General features: G+C 60.2%; 3 protein-coding genes across 7 annotated transcripts; 1 reads left to right on the forward strand and 2 right to left on the reverse strand.

The window, feature by feature from the left end:
• The first annotated feature begins 999 nt into the window (after nt 1-999).
• On the forward strand, nt 1,000-8,198 carry PPP4C (protein phosphatase 4 catalytic subunit). Of its 4 annotated transcripts, none has more exons than XM_040973079.1 (9): nt 1,000-1,160; nt 1,328-1,496; nt 4,802-4,853; nt 5,269-5,319; nt 5,817-5,918; nt 6,401-6,574; nt 6,658-6,784; nt 7,496-7,685; nt 7,766-8,198. In XM_040973079.1, exons 2-9 carry the CDS (start codon nt 1,399-1,401, stop codon nt 7,893-7,895), a joined length of 924 nt encoding a protein of 307 aa, XP_040829013.1. In that variant the 5' UTR covers nt 1,000-1,160; nt 1,328-1,398; the 3' UTR covers nt 7,896-8,198. The 4 variants fall into 4 exon arrangements, with proteins under 4 accessions (XP_040829013.1, XP_040829015.1, XP_040829014.1 ...); XM_040973081.1 differs by having other exon boundaries at nt 1,011-1,091; XM_040973080.1 differs by having other exon boundaries at nt 1,011-1,085.
• A 235-nt stretch (nt 8,199-8,433) lies between these two features.
• On the reverse strand, nt 8,434-12,496 carry TBX6 (T-box transcription factor 6). Its single transcript, XM_040973078.1, has 8 exons — nt 12,111-12,496; nt 11,780-12,017; nt 10,865-11,132; nt 10,626-10,772; nt 10,462-10,532; nt 9,496-9,569; nt 9,243-9,426; nt 8,434-9,146 (listed from the first exon to the last, which is right to left on the reverse strand). The coding sequence occupies exons 1-8, from the start codon at nt 12,463-12,465 to the stop codon at nt 8,933-8,935; spliced, it is 1,551 nt and encodes a 516-aa protein (XP_040829012.1). The 5' UTR covers nt 12,466-12,496; the 3' UTR covers nt 8,434-8,932.
• A 761-nt stretch (nt 12,497-13,257) lies between these two features.
• Nucleotides 13,258-16,062, reverse strand: YPEL3 (yippee like 3). Of its 2 annotated transcripts, XM_040973083.1 has the most exons (5): nt 15,936-16,062; nt 15,101-15,283; nt 14,968-15,011; nt 14,664-14,772; nt 13,258-13,740 (listed from the first exon to the last, which is right to left on the reverse strand). In XM_040973083.1, exons 2-5 carry the CDS (start codon nt 15,215-15,217, stop codon nt 13,651-13,653), a joined length of 360 nt encoding a protein of 119 aa, XP_040829017.1. In that variant the 5' UTR covers nt 15,218-15,283; nt 15,936-16,062; the 3' UTR covers nt 13,258-13,650. The 2 variants fall into 2 exon arrangements, with proteins under 2 accessions (XP_040829017.1, XP_040829018.1); XM_040973084.1 differs by lacking the exons at nt 14,968-15,011; nt 15,936-16,062 and having other exon boundaries at nt 15,101-15,274.
• Between the last annotated feature and the right edge of the window lie 679 nt (nt 16,063-16,741).

Consider the following 16,741-nt stretch of genomic DNA (forward strand, 5'->3'; position numbering starts at 1 on the left):
CACCTGGGTGCGGGGACCAAGGTCTCAGGTGCATAAGCAGAGCGCTGGATCAGAAGAGCATCCAGGACTAGAACCATGCCCATATTCTGCCAGAGCAAGGTGGACACTTGGCCTGCTATGCCATGATGCTGAAGAAGAGGATTTTTAAGTGCCAGTTTGGGGCATTTGAGAAGTGAGGAGAAAACTAGGACTTGAGTACACAGCTTTCCTGAATTCAAAGTTTGACTTTTAGTCAAATCCAAAGTTTGTGCAGCTGGGAGCTTTGGGACAAGCTTGGACTGGGATATGCATCCTCTACAGTGCAAGCCCCCAGGTGGTGTGGGGCCAGCATGGTGCAGTCAGTTTGATATCTCCCTGTCCAGGACTGTGGTCCAGAGGGCGGGGGTGGGGAACGGATTAAACAGGTGGTCCCAAAAATGTGCAATACAAAGGTATAAGGGTTAGGTTCTGCTTGGCCGCTCTGTTGGCAACCTCCTTGTGCCAGTAGTCCCATAAGGACACCGCTTCTAGTCCCGGGTGCTCCACTTCCCATCCAGCTCCCTGCTTGTGGCCTGGGAAAGATGACCCAAAGCCCTGGGTCCCTGCACCTGTGTGGGAGACCCAGAAAGAAGTTCCTGGCTCCTGGCTGCCGATCAGCTCCGCTTGAGGTTGTGGCCATTTGGGGAAGTGAGGCAGAGGATGGAAGATCTCTTTCCTTCTCTGTAATTCTGCCTTTCCATAAACAATAAATGAATCTTTAAGAAAGTAACACTGCCTAGCTTCGGTTTATTCCTGTTGCTGAAACGAGGTGAGGGACGCATCTCTATGAGCTGTTGGGGCCCACAGTCACTTCCGCCAGCCTTTTACCTGACATCCGGCCCCTTCGGCTCTTTCCGGTACCTTCCGTTTCTTTCCGATTCTTCGGCCTGAAAGGGGTGCGCCGCGGGGGCGAGGGAGTGTGTATGACGCCACATCCGGCGCGCGGCAGAACGCGCTTCCCTTTGCTTCCGCGGCGGGGCCGGAAGTCGAAGCGGCGGTGGCGGCGGCCCACAGCGGAGGCAGTAGGCACGGGAGCCCGATATCCGAAGCCCGGAGTCGCCGCGGCGGTAATAGCCCGAGACCCCTCTAGGCCACCGTCCTTCTTGGCGCGGGACCGCGGGGTTCGACGGGAGTTGGCGAAAGTGAGGCGAGGGCGGTGGGACGCTGCGGGGAGCGAGGGGAGGTGTCGGGGTTGGGGGGGTGCTTTCCCGCCCGCACAACCGAGCCCCGCGTCCCCTCGTCCCCTCGTCCCCCCGTCCCCTTGGCGCGGACTCCCGGGCCAATGGGCTCGCCTCGGCCTTTCCCGCAGGAGACCCCTCCCTGTGCGGCGCGGAGGGGGCGGCGGCCCCAACGCTGACCCGCGCCGGGCGGCGGGGGGCCATGGCGGAGATCAGCGACCTGGACCGGCAGATCGAGCAACTGCGGCGCTGCGAGCTCATCAAAGAGAGTGAAGTCAAGGCCCTGTGTGCCAAGGCCAGGTGAACCCCGCGCCGCCTGCCGCACCCTGAAGGGTTCCCCGGGGAGTACGGTGGCTGGGAGACAGGTTGGGGGAGAGCTCGGTCTGCCTGAGCCTGTGTGAGCCGGTGTGAGCCGGTGGAGAGCGATGGCTAAGGGACAGGGGTTCCTTGGCAATGTCGGGGTGCTGGAGAGAAAGTTCTGGGAGAGGCTGAACTCTGACCCTGAGATGTCTGGAAAGACTGAAAAAGATAGTCACAGGGTGGTGACAGGGACTTTGGGACAGCTTGGAAATATATATATATGTATTTTTTTTTTTTAATCCCAGCCGCACCAAAAAGATGGGTGGTATCGCCCCCATTTTCCGTGCCAGCGCTGTCAAGTCCAGAGTTAGCAGCTGGCTACTGCGAGGTGGAGTGTGAAACCCGCTGTGCTGCCCTGTTTGGGGGTCTCGTGGGATCTCCCTGAGTGGTCAGCGTGGCACCCGGAGTGGTGGGCACTAAGCCAGAGCTGAGCTGGGCCTTAGGTGGGGCTCAGCAACCAGGGCTGTCGGGTGTGGGCTGTGCTGGGGTGCCCAGGTGGCTAAGGATCTGATTCCTTGTTTGTGAAGTGGAGAGAAGGTGGTGGGGAGAGGTTCTGGGAGGGGAGCCAGCATGGGGTCCCAGGGCAGCATGAGATGCTCGGCCATCACTAGGCGTTAGCATTGCTGTGGCTGTGCTGGCTATGACTGCTCGGACAGTGCACGAACAGCTTCAGGTTGCTGAGAGGACAGAGCTGGTGGTGCTACTGTGATAAGACAGAGGAAGGACTGCTTCTGTGGGTGGTGGCAGTAGAAATGGACATCCCCTGGGTTTGCACATTGGATAGTAAACTGATACTCCACCTGCAAGTGTTGGGATCCTATATGGGCGCCAGTTCATGTCCCGGCTGCTCCACTTCCCATCCGGCTTCCTGCTGGTGTCCTGGGAAAGCCATAGAGGAGACCCGGAGGAAGACCCTTGCCCCAGCTTAGGATTGCCTTGGCTCTGCAGTTGAAGCCATTTGGGGAATGAATTAACAGATGGAGGATCTCTCTCTGTGTCTCCTCTCTGTAAAATCTGCCTTTCGGATAAATCCTGGGGGAAAAAAAAGGGGATTGCAAGCCCTGAGATGTTGTGGCAGCAGTAAGAACCAGTTTGCTGCCTGCTGCGGGTACTGCTGACAGGGTTCCACCAGGGGCAGCGTGGTGGGAGGTGCCAGTCCAATCAGTCTGTTCATTTAACCATAGGGCAACAGTAGGCTCCAGGCGTGCCTGCCTTGGGACTGGGCGCAGGCGCACACACATAGAGGCCCCACAGTCCTCCCCACCAACAGCTCTGTGAGGCAGGGAAACCGGGGCTCTCGGAGAGCCCGATGACTTGACTGAGATGCCACTCTGCCAGCAAGAGGGCTCTGAGCAGGTGGCCGCTCGGCCATCCCTGGGCCCTGGCCCTGTGTCCACAGATACTGCCAGCAGAGTTGATGTGGGTTTGCTGACCAGCCCCTTTCAGATGCTTGTCTTTGGAGCTTCGGGGCTTTAGGTTGGTTGGTTGGTTTTGTTCTTAATGATTATTTTTATTTAAAAGGCAGAGTTACACAGAGAGGGAGAGACCGAGAGGTCTTTTCCCACTGATTCACTCCCCAAATGGCTGCAGTGGCCATGGCTGAACTGATCCAAAGCCAGAAACCAGGAGTTGCTTCTGGGTCTCCCACATGGGTGCAGGGCCCCAAGGACTTGGGCCGTCCTTTGCTCCTTTCCAAGGCCACAGCAGGGAGCCGGATTGGAAGTAGAACAGCCAGGACTAGAGCCAGTGCTCATATGGGATGCGGGTGCTTGCAGGTGGAGAATTAGCCTGTTGAGCCATGGCAGCAGCTCTTAAGTAAACATCCTAAAAATAATTATATACTTTTTTGAGAGGCAGTGTTAACACAGTGAGGGAGAGACTGAGAGCTCTTCCATCCACTAGTTGAATCCCCAGATGGCCACAGTAGCCAGGGTTGGATCAGGTTAAAGCCAGGAGCTTCTGGGTCTCCTATGTGTGTATAGGAGCCCAACAATTTAGGCCGTCTTCCATTACTTTCCCAGGCAAATTAACGGGAGCTCAATAGGCAGTGAAGTCGCCAGTGCTGGAACTGGCACCCGTATGTGATGCCAGTGTTGCAGGCAGTGGCTTTATCCACTACACCCCAGTGCTGGCCCCTCTCTGAAGGGTTTTGAAACCATTATAAGGCACAGGGGAGATGGTGCTTGCTCGGGGACAGGGCCTGACCCAGTGGTGGGTCTCCTGAAGGTGGTGTTGACTGGAACTAAAGGAGAGTGATTGTGGGTCACAAAGGAGCAGCTGACAGTAGGGGCCCTGTCTATGAGCTGCCTGGAATTGACTCTGTGAAATGGCTGGCATTAGCTCTTCAGGAATTGAATTTTTTGAGTTCTTGCTCAGGCACTTCCCAGCTTTGTGACCTTGATCCTGCCACTGTGCTCTAAGCCTCAGGCTCCTTGTGTCAGACGAGGATGAGAGAAGCTCTGGACTCTGTGGGTTGGGAAGAATGTTCCCAGGGGACCATGTAGGTGCAGGAGCCCAGTGCTGGGTAGCCAGACCCTGGGCAAGGCATCTGCCCTGGCTGCTTGAGACATTTGCACCTCTTCCTGTTTCCTGAGTGGGCTCTCTGGGGAGGGGCAGGCAGAGCAGGGCTTGGATGAGGGCTGGGCCCAAGGCAGCAGACCCTGGAGCCATGCTGCCTTGCTTCCGATCCCTCCATGCTCCAGGCATCCTCTTGTGTAGAGTCCTCACAGTTCCTGCCCTGGAGGGCTTTTGGGAAGCAGCCTGGCTTCAGCCAGTGCCCTATGAGATGCTAGGGGGCTGGCAGAGTGTAACTCTATCCCAGCTCCAAAGTGACCTTCTCTTGTGGTCACACAGTGGCATAGTGTCCACAGGGGAGGGCCAAGTCCTCCCTGTCACTGTGTGCTAGAAGTTTTGCGACATAGGTGGCGCTGTGAGGTTACCTCAGGGAGTCAGCAGAGTTGGCGAAAGGCCTGTGACTGTCACAGAGGAACGCCAAGGCTTAGCCAGGAAAGGTCCTGGGTTTCTGTTATGGAAGGTGAAGGGGCCCCTTTCTGCAGGGTGAGTGCCGGGGTGCCAAGCAGTTCGTACCAGAAGAGTTCGTGGGATTCAGGATGAATGAGCCAGGCTGGCCTCTGTCCCGTAGGCAGCAAGGTGCTGCGGCGGATGGCCGGGGCAGCCTCCTCCAGGGAAACTGCAACCTGGCCTGCCCTGGCCTGGCTGTGGTGACCTTGGTCTTCTGTCTCCAGAGAGATCTTGGTGGAGGAGAGCAACGTGCAGAGGGTGGACTCGCCAGTCACGGTGAGTCCCCACTGTACCCCTGACCCGCGTCTGCAGCCTCCTGCACCTGTATCTGCAAGCCTGGGTTCCGTGCTGTACCCCCCACATAAGGCATGGGTGGTATGGGGGAGGGGGCACCCTTGGCCAGGGCACACTCCTGCCTGGTGAGTGACTCTGCTTCTGTGTTTTGGTGGGCAGAGGGCAGGTCCTCTGCAGGAGCTGCAAGCCTCGCTGCAAAGAATTAAGCCCTGGCTTGTGCCCCAGAGCAGTTGGTAGTCCGTGGAGGGAGCCACTGCCAGCCCAGGCTGGCTCAGGGCAGGAGACCCTTGCTTCTGAGATGGGGCAGGGCTGTAAAAGTGAGAGTTGCAGAGGAGAGCCACTGGGGACCCTGGTTTTCCCCTGAGAGCGCGTGTCACCCTGCCTTCCTGCTTCCCAGGTGTGTGGTGACATCCATGGCCAGTTTTATGACCTCAAGGAGCTGTTCAGAGTGAGTGTGGGGGGACCTCCAGGGAGTGGGGCTCTGGGGAGGGTTGGCTGGAAGACCCCTATAATGAGCAGCTGAAGCTGCTCATGTGCGTGGGATGCATGCAAGAGGATTCTAGTTAAATTAGGTAGATGAGCTTTTTTTTTTTTTAAAAGGGAAGTTCACTCCCCAAATGGCTGTAGTGGCTGGGGTTGAGTTGATCTGATCCAAAGCCTGGGTCTTCTTCCAGGTCTCCCATGCGGGTGCAGGGGCCCAAGGACTTGTCATCCTCCACTGCCTTCCCAGGCACGTTGGGGAGCTGGATGGGAAGTAGAGCAGCTAGCACTCTAGCACTCTAATCCAATGCCCATAGAGAATGGAGGTGGAGGCTTTACATGCTGCATCATGGTGTTGGACCTTTTCTGAAAGGAAGGCCTCACTAGGAAGGGAACATGGGTCAGTGAAGTGGAGCCAGGGTGGGGGGCGCGACTTGGAACCCAGCAGGACCTCATCCCTCCCAGGTTGGTGGTGATGTCCCTGAGACCAACTACCTCTTCATGGGGGACTTTGTGGACCGTGGCTTCTACAGCGTCGAGACGTTCCTCCTGTTGCTGGCCCTGAAGGTGGGAGCCCCTCCCTGGCTCTGGCCCAGCATCCCCGTCTTCCCACCCCACCTGCCTCCACAAGGCAGTTGCACCGCCAGTGATGGAGTGACTGCTTGGCGCGGTCAGCTGGGGTTGCCTTGATGGAGGGACATCTGACCAGGGCTCTGAAGCTGTGGCCAGCAGGGAGGGGAGAGTGGTTCCTGTGCTCAGCAGGCGGCAGCGTGGTACACCAGGGGCTGTGGTCTGCCTCAGCAGGTGTGGGGGCGGAGAGGGCAGATGGCGCTGCTGAGGATGTGCTCTGTGTGGGATGATGAAGGGGCAGTTGACGTCATAGTCTCCAATGGAGGGACTGGGAGCCTTGGGCAGATGACAGCAGGAAAGGAAAGGAGGCTGGGCCAGGGCAATGATGAGGAGGCTGCAGTGACACTAGCTGATGTGGAGAGGGTGGATGGAGGTGGAGGGGCATCTAGATCCCAGTGTGGGCTTGCTGGCTGCCCCAGGTTCGCTATCCTGACCGCATCACCCTGATCCGTGGCAACCATGAGAGCCGCCAGATCACTCAGGTCTACGGCTTCTACGATGAGTGCCTGCGCAAGTACGGCTCGGTGACTGTGTGGCGCTACTGCACCGAGATCTTCGACTACCTCAGCCTGTCGGCCATCATCGACGGCAAGGTGAGCCAGCCACAGCCTCTGCGTGCCCGCAAGTGCTAGGGAGCTCTGGCAGGAGCCTCCCTGTCCCCTACTCTCTCCCACAGATCTTCTGCGTGCACGGGGGCCTCTCGCCCTCTATCCAGACGCTGGACCAGATCAGGACGATTGACCGGAAACAGGAGGTGCCACATGATGGCCCAATGTGTGACCTACTGTGGTCCGATCCAGAAGGTGAGGTGGGCGCCCAGGGCCGGGCCAGCTTACTGTGCTCTCAGGCTGCTTTGAAAGTGGCGTAACAGTGGCCTTGAAGGAACAGTGAGACCAGGGCAGGAGTAGGGCCCGTTTGGTCTTGGCTGGTTGCCTGTCGTCCTTGGCTCAGTCTTGGCAGTTGAGTGGGGGAGGCATGGCTGGCACAGTGTGGGGCCATGGGGCACAAGCTAGAATTTGTGGATTGAAGCTGGGAGGGCTGGCCAGGATGAGGTCACCACTCCTGCTGTCCTGACAGTAGCTTTTGAGGGCTCTCACCTGATGGGGTTCTCTGTTAGTGTGGCTTGGGGCTGCTCCTGTCACACACATTCTGTCACTGTCACATGCGTGGCCTGTCCAGTACAGTGTAGATGATGTGTCACCCGTTTTGTCGGGTGGTCTTTGCTCACTGCTGTTCCAGTGTGGTGACCATGAGTGCCTGCTTGCGCTTGCGTGCCCTGCTGGAACAGCTACTGACTGGTGTGATCACTGGAATGGAAGGTGGTCCCAGCTGCCGTCTCTGCCTTCTTGGGTAGCTCAACTGTTGACCCTGCCCCAAGAGTGCTCCGATCATAGGCAGCTCCCATTTGCATGCCCTTTCAAGGTGTGGGTGACTGGGGGAGAGGAACAAGCTGTCCACCCCGAGAGAAGGTATTCAGGAAGCCTGAAGGCTGCCCTCCCCCATCCCTGTCTCAGACACCACAGGCTGGGGCGTGAGTCCCCGTGGGGCCGGCTACCTGTTTGGCAGTGACGTGGTAGCTCAGTTCAATGCGGCCAATGACATTGACATGATCTGCCGTGCCCACCAACTGGTGATGGAAGGTTACAAGTGGCACTTCAACGAGACGGTGCTCACCGTGTGGTCAGCGCCCAACTACTGCTACCGGTGAGCAGGTTGGGCCGGGATTCGGGTGTGGGGTGGGCATCCCAGCTACTTTGTCCCTAACCTGTGGGCCCCTGTCCTAGCTGTGGGAACGTGGCGGCAATCTTGGAGCTGGACGAACATCTGCAGAAAGATTTCATCATCTTTGAGGCTGCACCCCAGGAGACCCGGGGCATCCCCTCCAAGAAGCCTGTGGCTGACTACTTCCTGTGAGCCCCGGCCCCACCCCTCTACCCCCCGGCCCTCGGACCACTGTGACTCTGCCCTCTGCCCCATCTGGAGGCTGGGCATGGCGGGGGGCTGCCCCACTCTGCTCTCCCCCCAAGAGGGTACCCCACGAGGGTGAGGACTTAGCAGAGAGGTTGAGGCCTAGCATCACGTGCCTCCTCTCCTCTCTCCCCACTTGAACCATGAAGTTTCCAGTCATTTTTGTTTTCTTTTTTCCTTTTTTTTTTTCTGTTGGTTTTTAGATAAAAGTTTTGAGAAAAAAAAAAAGAAAAAAATTCTAATAAAAGAGGAAAAATAGTCTGGTGTCCATCTTGATGGGGGCTGAGCAGGGATGCTGAGTTGAGTGGCCACGGCAGGTCACTCAGAGCCTCCAGGCGCCTGTCCAGAAACTTCCTCACTGTCTTTTCTCTACGGTTCTGAGGATTCCAATCCTCCGACTTTGCAGAATAGGAAACAGGTCCCAAGCAGGTTGCTGGGTGCATAGGAGGCCCAGCAGCTGGAATGGGGCTGTGTCCCAGCCCAGCCTCCCTACCACCAACCAAGGTTCCCACAACCAGCCCCCTGGCCAAATGCTGCAGCCCATAAAGAACTGAATACTGATGGCTTTTGAGTTTTATTAACAAAAATAACTCTGGTCCTGAGAACAGCCTAGTGTGGCTTGCACCCGTGGTGGCCATGGGGGTGGAGGGGAGGTAGCACTTGCCCAGGTGCGTTCCGGCCCTGCCTTGGGGGGGAGGGGGAATGCCCCATTTGGCCAGGCACAGCCTGCCTCCATTCACACCGAGGTGAGAGCCGGGAAGGGGAAGCTGGCCCCAGCTGGACTCCAGCAGCCTGGCCTGAGCTTTGAAGCCGCTGGTGGGTGGGAGTGAAATCAAAGTGTGAAGTGGGGGGGCAGGGGCTAGACCCAAGGCAGCCATTTGGTGTGGGGGTGGGGCCAGCAGAAGGGGGCTAAAGTGCTGGGGGAAGGGGGTTAGATGTTTGTGGTGGGAGATGGGGGCAGGCAGAGGGACCCAAGCCGTGGGTTAGTACATGGGCTTGGAGCCCACGTCCAGGTAGCTCCCAGGCCCAGGGTATGGCAGAGGAAAGGGGCCCCCTTGGAGGAAGTGTGGGGCAAAGGATGGTGCAGGTGGAGCTGTGGGGAACCCTGAGGCCCCTGGGCTGGGCTGCAGCTCCAGAAATGCAGCTGGGTAGGGGGCTTGGCGCCCAGAGTCTGGAGCCTCGGGGAAGCTGGTGTTCCTGCAATGGGGAGAGAAAGGGTCACAACACAAGAGGCTCCTCATGAAGCCCCCTCTGGTCTGGAGCAGCCCAGCTAGGTGCCCTCCTGGCACTCACCTGGTCGGGAGGTGCCCGGAAGCCCCATGGAAGGCTGCAGGGTGCAGGAAGTAGGCCTCTGCACTGGGGCCGCTGCAGGGGGCAGGTGGGGCAGGGGCTGCTTCCTGGGGTGCTGGGGTCTGCTCCAGATCTGAGTCTCGGATATCCCCCCCCAGGGTGGAGTCACAGGGACCCCCTGGTGCATCTAAGGAGACATGGACACATCAGGCCATGGAAAGGGAGGGGCCCAGACCAGCACTGGCACACCGCTCACCTCCAGTCCCATAGGTCTCCGTGGTTACTGACTCTGAGCCCCGAAGTTTCCTCTTCACACGGGCGTCTCGCTCCCTAGGGATGGGCAGTGGTGATGATGATGATGGTGATGATGGTGATGATGGTGATGATGGCAATAACAGTCCTTACCAGGTGCCAAGCCTTGCGCCCTGCCAGGGTCCCACCCTATCGGGTAGGTGCCGCTACTACACCCACTTTACAGGTGAAGGCTCAACCGTTCTATGGTTGAGCTGAAAGTCTGCCCCTCTCCTATACTTCCCACACCCTCCATGCCGCCAGGGCAGCATGTGATCCGAGTCCAGCTTGTCTCCCTCTGCCCATGTCTACTATCATCACCTAGCAGCATCTCTGGAATCTTCACCTGCTTCACTTACCCATCTTCCGGAAGTCCTCCCTGACTCCCATCAGCCATCAGTTACCCTTTCCCTTCGAGGGACCTTTCAGGTAATGTCTGTCTCTCGGATGGCCGGGAAGCTTCCCCAGCTTTTGGGGGCCGTCCTCAGAGCAGAGGCCCTCCCTCACCTTTCCCATCCAGCAACCTGGGTGCCCATCACCTCCTGGCTTTGCTCCTGGCTCGGTCCACTCTGGCTGCGCCACAGGTGCAGGCCTACCCCAGGGCCCTTACACATGCAGTGCCTGCTCCCTAGGTAACCTACACAGCTCCTTTCCGCCTCTCGGATGTCCCCTTCTCTATCACCTGTCCCCCCACACCCTGCTTCATTCCTTTGCCCTATCGTGTTTTCTATTGCTCCAGTTTATTTACTCTATGTGTCTCGCAGGGGCTGTGGTTTGATTTCTTTCCTGGAATCAGGCCTGCTGCACAGCTGCTGCCGAGTAAGGACTTGCTGGTTCAGGAAGGGAATCAGCGCTGTCATGTGGCTGACTCAGCAGGGCCCGCCTCAGGTGAGCAATTACAAAAGTGCTGGGTGAGTGAACCAGTGCCCACCTCTTACAGTTTCTGCCGTTCTCTCGGAAGCCTTTGGCGAAGGGATTGGCTGCGATCTTTAGCTGTGTGATCTGGGGCAGAGGGAGAGTGCACACGGTGTACGGTCAGAGCTTCTGTGTGGCACTTCGCCCCTCCCCGGCCCCCCACCCGGCATGGTGACTCACCCGTGGGTTTTGGTAGGCTGTCACAGAGATAAACATGGTCTCGGGGAAGCGGAAGGAGGCCACGCCCCCCCAGTGTTGGCTGCAGAGCTGGGCAGCCCGCACCAGGTGTATGCGTGGCTGGTACTTGTGCATAGAGTGCAGGATAAGCTGGAGGGGCCAAGAAGTGGGAGTGACCCCCTGGCCCCAAGCCCTGGACTCCCATCCAGCACCGATCCCCAGCCCCTATCCCTGGGACTTACGTGGCCATGGGGGTCCAGTGTGCTGTTGGTGAGCTTGACACGGTGGAAAGACACAGGCTGGCGCATCCAGTGGGCCCCAGTGGCTGGAGAGTCCGGGTGGATGTAGACACGGTCAGGCAGGCGGGGCTCTGCCTTGCCACTGGGCTCCCAGCGCCGGCCCTGCCAGCGGTAACGAGCCCCGTCCACTGGTACCACGTCCAAAAGGAACAGGTAGCGGGCCTCAGGGTCCAGGCCGGACACAGACACTCGGCAGGCAGGGAACATGCGCCTGGGGAGGAGAGGTGCCTGGAGCTGCCTGCTGGACAGGGCTGGGCACAGCGCTGAGGAGGGGTCCCTGGTTCTCCCAGAGAAGTGTTACGGGAGCTAAACTGGGATCTGGCAGGGTAGGGATCGTGCTGGCCCGCTGGGCAGGGGATGTGACGAGGGTCACGCAGCCGGTTAGGAAGGCAGCCCTGACTCTTGGCTCCAAGCCCCTGTCATTGCAGTGCCCAAACAGTGGTGATGGCTTTCGCCCTACACCCTTGCCGGGAAACTCCTGCCCTGGGCTCAGCAGCTGTCAGGCAAATGTGGCCTCACCACCAGTGGGTCAGTGGCCTGAGCTCTCCATGGACCACACACCCTGCTCCTGGGCTGGCCTCCTGGCTCCCAGCCAGATTTCCCTGATGTGGCTTGGTGACTGACAGTTGACCCCAGACACAGCCTAAAACACATAACATACTAACCTGTATCCCAGCCACAATGGCCCAGACTGACCCATGACCCCTGCTGTGGACTGGTCCACAGACTCCACAGGCTGACCTCTGACCCTGGCCACAGGATAACTACCCCTGCTCCCAGGATTTCGGCAAAGCTGGAGCCCCCAAGAGCTTGCCTCCCCTCACCCCACATCCCCGCTCCCCGTGGAACAGGCCTCACCTGCCGGCCTTGGTAATGATCATCTCTGTCCCCACAGAGCTGAACTGCTTCCACAGCTCCTGGTTCTCCAGGCTCAGGCTGACCCCCGGGAGCAGCGAGGGGGCAGCCTCTGGTGCTGCTGAGGCTGGCTCGCTGCCCAGGGCCGGGGGCAGCAGGGGCAGGGCTGGGGGTGCTGCCAGCGACCGAGGGGCAGCTTCAATCCCAGAGAGGAAGCAGTCCAGTTTTGGGGTATCCAGATCTGTGAGGAGTGGGAAGAGGATGAGGAGCCAGTGAGGGCCTTGCCTTCCTCACCGGGCCCCACCCCCATGCGCCTCCTGGTCCCAGTGCCCACCTGGGTAGCGGTAACCCTCGGCCAGGGCAGGCGCGAAGCTGGAGTCAGCCCCTGGCTGGGGGGGGCCCAGACGGTAGCCAGTCCCCAGCGAAGGGTACAGCTCTCGGGGATGGTACATGTTGTCTTCAGGTCCCACAATGCCTGGAGTTGCCCGGTGCTGAGAGATGTCCCCTTTATAGCTCACAGCTCGGCCCCTTCCAGGCCCAGGGTCACAGCCCCTCCCCTCTCGGGGGCCCTGGTGCTGGGCCGCAGTGGAGACCCCTGGGGCCTCGAAGGGGGTCCAAGAGGGGGCCGGATACCTGGGGACCCTCCCCTCCTGGGCGGTTTCATTAGCCCCGACCCCCTGCCCCCTCATTACATAATTAACTCCTCGGCCTGATTGATCCCCGGGGCTCGGAAGGGGACGCAGTTTGGCGCTTCCGGCCAGCTGGTCCCCGTTCCCACGGGGAGAGCCCCGGCTAGGGATAAGCCATGGGGGGAAGGGCGGGGCCTGGGCCCTGACAAGCAGGCTTTCTGGCAGGTGACCCTCCCCCGCCTGCTACACTTGAAGGTCCAGCCTCGGCGAGAAGCCGCAGAGGCTGAAGTGTAGCGGGAAGGACGCGCCCTGTGAGCGGATCACGCGGCGCACGGGGGACTGCGAGGAATCCACAGCCGATGCCCGGTCCCGAGAGTGCTCCCTGGTTTTCCATTTCCTGGTTATCCACACTTGGCGAAATCCTCCAAAGTCCTGAGAGGCTGGCAGCTCCACAATGTCTGAGAAGGTCCATCACTGAATCCGCACAAAAAGTCCCGCGCCGGGAAAGTCTCGAACTACACTTCCCAGCATGCTGCTAGCTGGGATCCCCGACGAAACACGTGAGACCGACTGCCCCGAGGGCCATTGGGAGTTGTAGTTGGAAAGAGGTGGGGCCAACCCAGCGGCACAGTTGTATTTTATAAGGAGCTGCCCCTAGGAGGCGGCCGAGCACCAAAGCCAAGAAGATGCAGTTCTGCAGAGGTCAAGGCCCTGGGGAGCCAGCGTGGGCTCGAGAACTCACTACCCTCTAACCCCCACTTCGGCAGTGCGACCCAGCCGGGGCTGCTGTGAGCTCCGGAAGAAACAGACCCAGAGTCCCCAACCCCTTTCTGGATGCCGCGTGAGCCCGGATCTGTGTGCACTCCATGGCTTTATTATATACAAACGCTACAGAACAAGGGGAACAGACACGCGTGGGATCCGAGGGCCTGGGTAGGGGGAGGAGCAGGAGGAGTTCACAGGGCAGACGGCGCCCCGGGGCTGAGAGCGCAGCACACAGGCTGTGTCTGTCGGGCAGACGGGACCGGGAGGGGGTCAACATGAGATCCAAGCCAGCCAGATCGCAGGGAGGGGTGGGGGTGTCGTCCGTCCCCCTTCCGGTCTCCCCCCCAAGGTCACAGTGCATGCAATAAAATATATGTACAGGAGCCGCCTGCGTCCGGGGCTCCGCGCCGGCGGAGGGGGGCCCGCGGCGCCCCTAGCGGCCACCCCGGGTGGAGCCGCATGCGGCAGGAGGCGCAGCGGTCAGTCCCAGCCGTTGTCTTTGATCATGTGGTTGAGTTCAATGATGTACTTCCCCTCTTTGTATTTCTGGCTGCTCTCAAAGGCCTGTTCCTGAAAGGGGGTTGGGGGCTGTCATCCCTGGAGCTGAGGGAGGTGGTCTGCACAGCTCAGGCTTGGCACACTGGTGGCCAGAGTGGGGCTTTGTTCAGATCACAAACAAATGCTTAGAGCTAAGGCCTCAGTCTCCCCCAAGCCCCCCTGCAGATGTGTCATCTCTCTTAACAAACCCATCTTTTTTGGCCTTGCACGCCCTTGGATGGAGCCACCACGTTTTAAAACTGTACAGAGATCCAGAGGCCAGACCACCTGGGGTGAGGGCTGGCTGTCAGCCTCAGCAATCCTGCCCCTTGCTGGCTGTCGGCTCCATCTTTTATCTGATCCCTGTAACAAGTTCAGTGCCAGGTGGCGGCTCTGCCCTCAAGCGCTGCCAGATAAGGCAGTGAAATCAGATCCTGGATGGCACCAGTGGCCAGGAGTGCTGCAGGCAGTGGCCCACAGGCACAAGTGAGCATGGCTGTGGTGTCGCTGATCCCCTAATGACAAGAGCCTAGGTAGGGGCTGAGTACTTGGAGTGATAAATAAATAAAGAACCAGCTTGGTTTCTGACCCTTATTTGGTGACCAACCAGCTGTGTGGGCTTGGGCAAGTGACTCAACTTCTCTGGGCCTCCCTGTCATCCAGAGAGAGAAGCAATTCTATCCATAGGACGGACAGTTGTCATGCTTGGGTACAACAGGATGCACAGAGCATACAGCCCTAGGCAAGCGGCAACTTTGCTGGTTTCCTCATCTCTGTACTAGGGCTGCTGGTGACTGCTCAGGGTGGCTGGACACAGTCCCTCCAGGACGCCAGAGGGGATGTGGTTGGTTGGAGGAGATAGGCCGGGCTGAGCAGAGGGTCCTGAGAAGGCAGCAGGTGCTGCGGGGTCAGGCCCAAGGGGAGAGGAGGGGATTAGGGGGAAACTAGCCACTCACATATTTCCAGCCCAGCGTGGTCTTGCAGTTTTCACAGTGGATGTCAGCGACAGCATGGAGGCCCGTGAGCAGCACCCGTTCTTCGGCTGGCCCGCAGCCCACGTTCACCCTGTTGGGGACACAGGACAAGTCCCAGGGAGGTAGGGATTCCTCAGCATCGCAGACCCACCCGGCCCATCTTTTATCTGATCCCTGCCCCTTGAACCTGTGCAACGGGGAACTCAGGGGTCTGGGCATGATGCCAAGGAATCACAGATCAGTAGACAGGTCAGGGAAGGAGGCGAGGGGGACCCTTAATACTCACACAGAGTTGAAGAGGTAGGCCCGCCCCTGACTGCCCTGGAAGGACTAATGCAAGAGGAGGGGGTCAGACTCTGGTTGAGGGGTGCCGCAGGCCAGTCCCTCCTCCTGCCTCCCAGCCCAGCTGGTGGTGTTACCTTGGAGATGAGGTCGTCGTGGTTGGCCAGGTGAGCACGGCAGTGGGCACAGCTATACCTCCGGTGACAATCATCCAAGTAGGCCTGAAACGTCTTGGGCTTTGAAATCCGCACCATGGCGGGGGCCAGGGGCAGTGGCCCCACGCGGGGAGCGGCCCACGGGGAGCAGAGAGATCCCAGTGCCTGCCGGGGAAGGAGCAGGTGGACTGTCAGGTGCCGGGCACGCCCAGAGCCAGCGGTGGCAGTAGGGACTGTGGGGTCACACTTGGCTGTTCTCTCCTTCCCTGGGAGCCAGCAGCCTCTCTGGGGACCAGGCTCAGCTGGGTTTTGACTCACTGAGAAGGCCTCAGGTTGCATCAACAGGGAAACTGAGGCGAGGAGGTGCCCCAGGTGAGTCACTCCCCTCCGCGGCTTGGGGGGACCCCACCCCTGCTGAGCTGGCAGCTGAAATCGGAGGAGGGGGCCTGGGGTTTGTGGGCTGTGAGGAGGGGTGGAGGCAGGGATGGGCCGGGGATCCCGTTAGGACCACCGGCCCAGGTTTCAGAAGAGGTTGCACAAGTTCACCTGGGGAGCAAGCTGCACCTGGAGGCCTCCCGGAAGGTGGGGAGCCACTTAGGAGGGTTGAAGGGGGGCGCGCGGAGGGCACCGTCCATACCGAGGGGGAAATCTTACCTGCGTCGCGCAGCCTTACCTGAGCCCCCGGGGCTCACTTGGGGCTGGGGGTGGTTGAGGGTGGGGTGGGGGGGAAGACGGGCGCCCCGGGAGGAAGGGTCGGGAGGGGGGGCTGATGGTGGCGGCGCGGGGTGACGCGCAGCCCTGCCGGCGCGGGCCTCACCTCGCCTGGGTGCGCGGGGGGCCCCGGTGCGCCGGGCTGGGCTGGCTGGCAGGAGGGGGCGCTCGGGGTGGGCACCGTGCCCCCCGGGCCGGGTTCGCAGCCGCCGCCGACTTGTTTACACCGAGCCCAGCTGCGGCCGCCGCTGCGGCGGGCGGGGGAGGGGGCGGCCGCGCGGGCCGGCGGCGGCCGGGGCCAATGGGCGCGCGGCATGCAAACGAGGGGGCGCGTCCTCCGGCGGTCAGCGCCGGCCGCCAGCCCTGCCCCCCGCTCCCCGGCTCCCCGGCTCCGACCCGGAAATGCGGCTCCCCGGCCACCCGGCCCTCGCAGGGCACCCGTGGTCGAGGCTCCTGTCCCTGGCGTGCAGCTGGAAGTTGGTGCTGGCACGCACGGTTCCCCGAGAAGTGATCTGCGTGCGAGCGCGGCCTGGAGCCCCTCTTCGCTGGTTCCCCCAGGCTCTGCGGGAACCGAGACCAGACCCGGAGTCTTGCTCACTACAATGGGCTCCAGGACCCAGCCTGGCCTAGCGCAGGCCTGGGGCAGCTGTGAAACGTGGGGGATGAGATTTATTCAATGAAGAGAGGCACCAGTCCGGGGAAGGACGGCGGCCACTCTGGGGACTCCTGGGATGGACAGGGTGCAAGGACACAGGTGGCGGCAGAAATTAAGACTGCAGCTCAGGGAGGAGCTGGGGCTTCAGAAAGCATCAGGTGCACCGGACTAGTCTCTGTGGCTCTCAAGGGACTGGAGAGGGGACGCAAGGGACATTCCTGGGGAGCGTGGAGGCCGGGCTGCGCCGGGTGTGGCCA

The sequence above is a fragment of the Ochotona curzoniae genome, unplaced genomic scaffold (assembly GCF_017591425.1).
Source record: "Ochotona curzoniae isolate NIBS_2020 unplaced genomic scaffold, NIBS_Ocur_1.0 contig_2321, whole genome shotgun sequence".
Lineage (NCBI taxonomy): Eukaryota > Metazoa > Chordata > Mammalia > Lagomorpha > Ochotonidae > Ochotona > Ochotona curzoniae.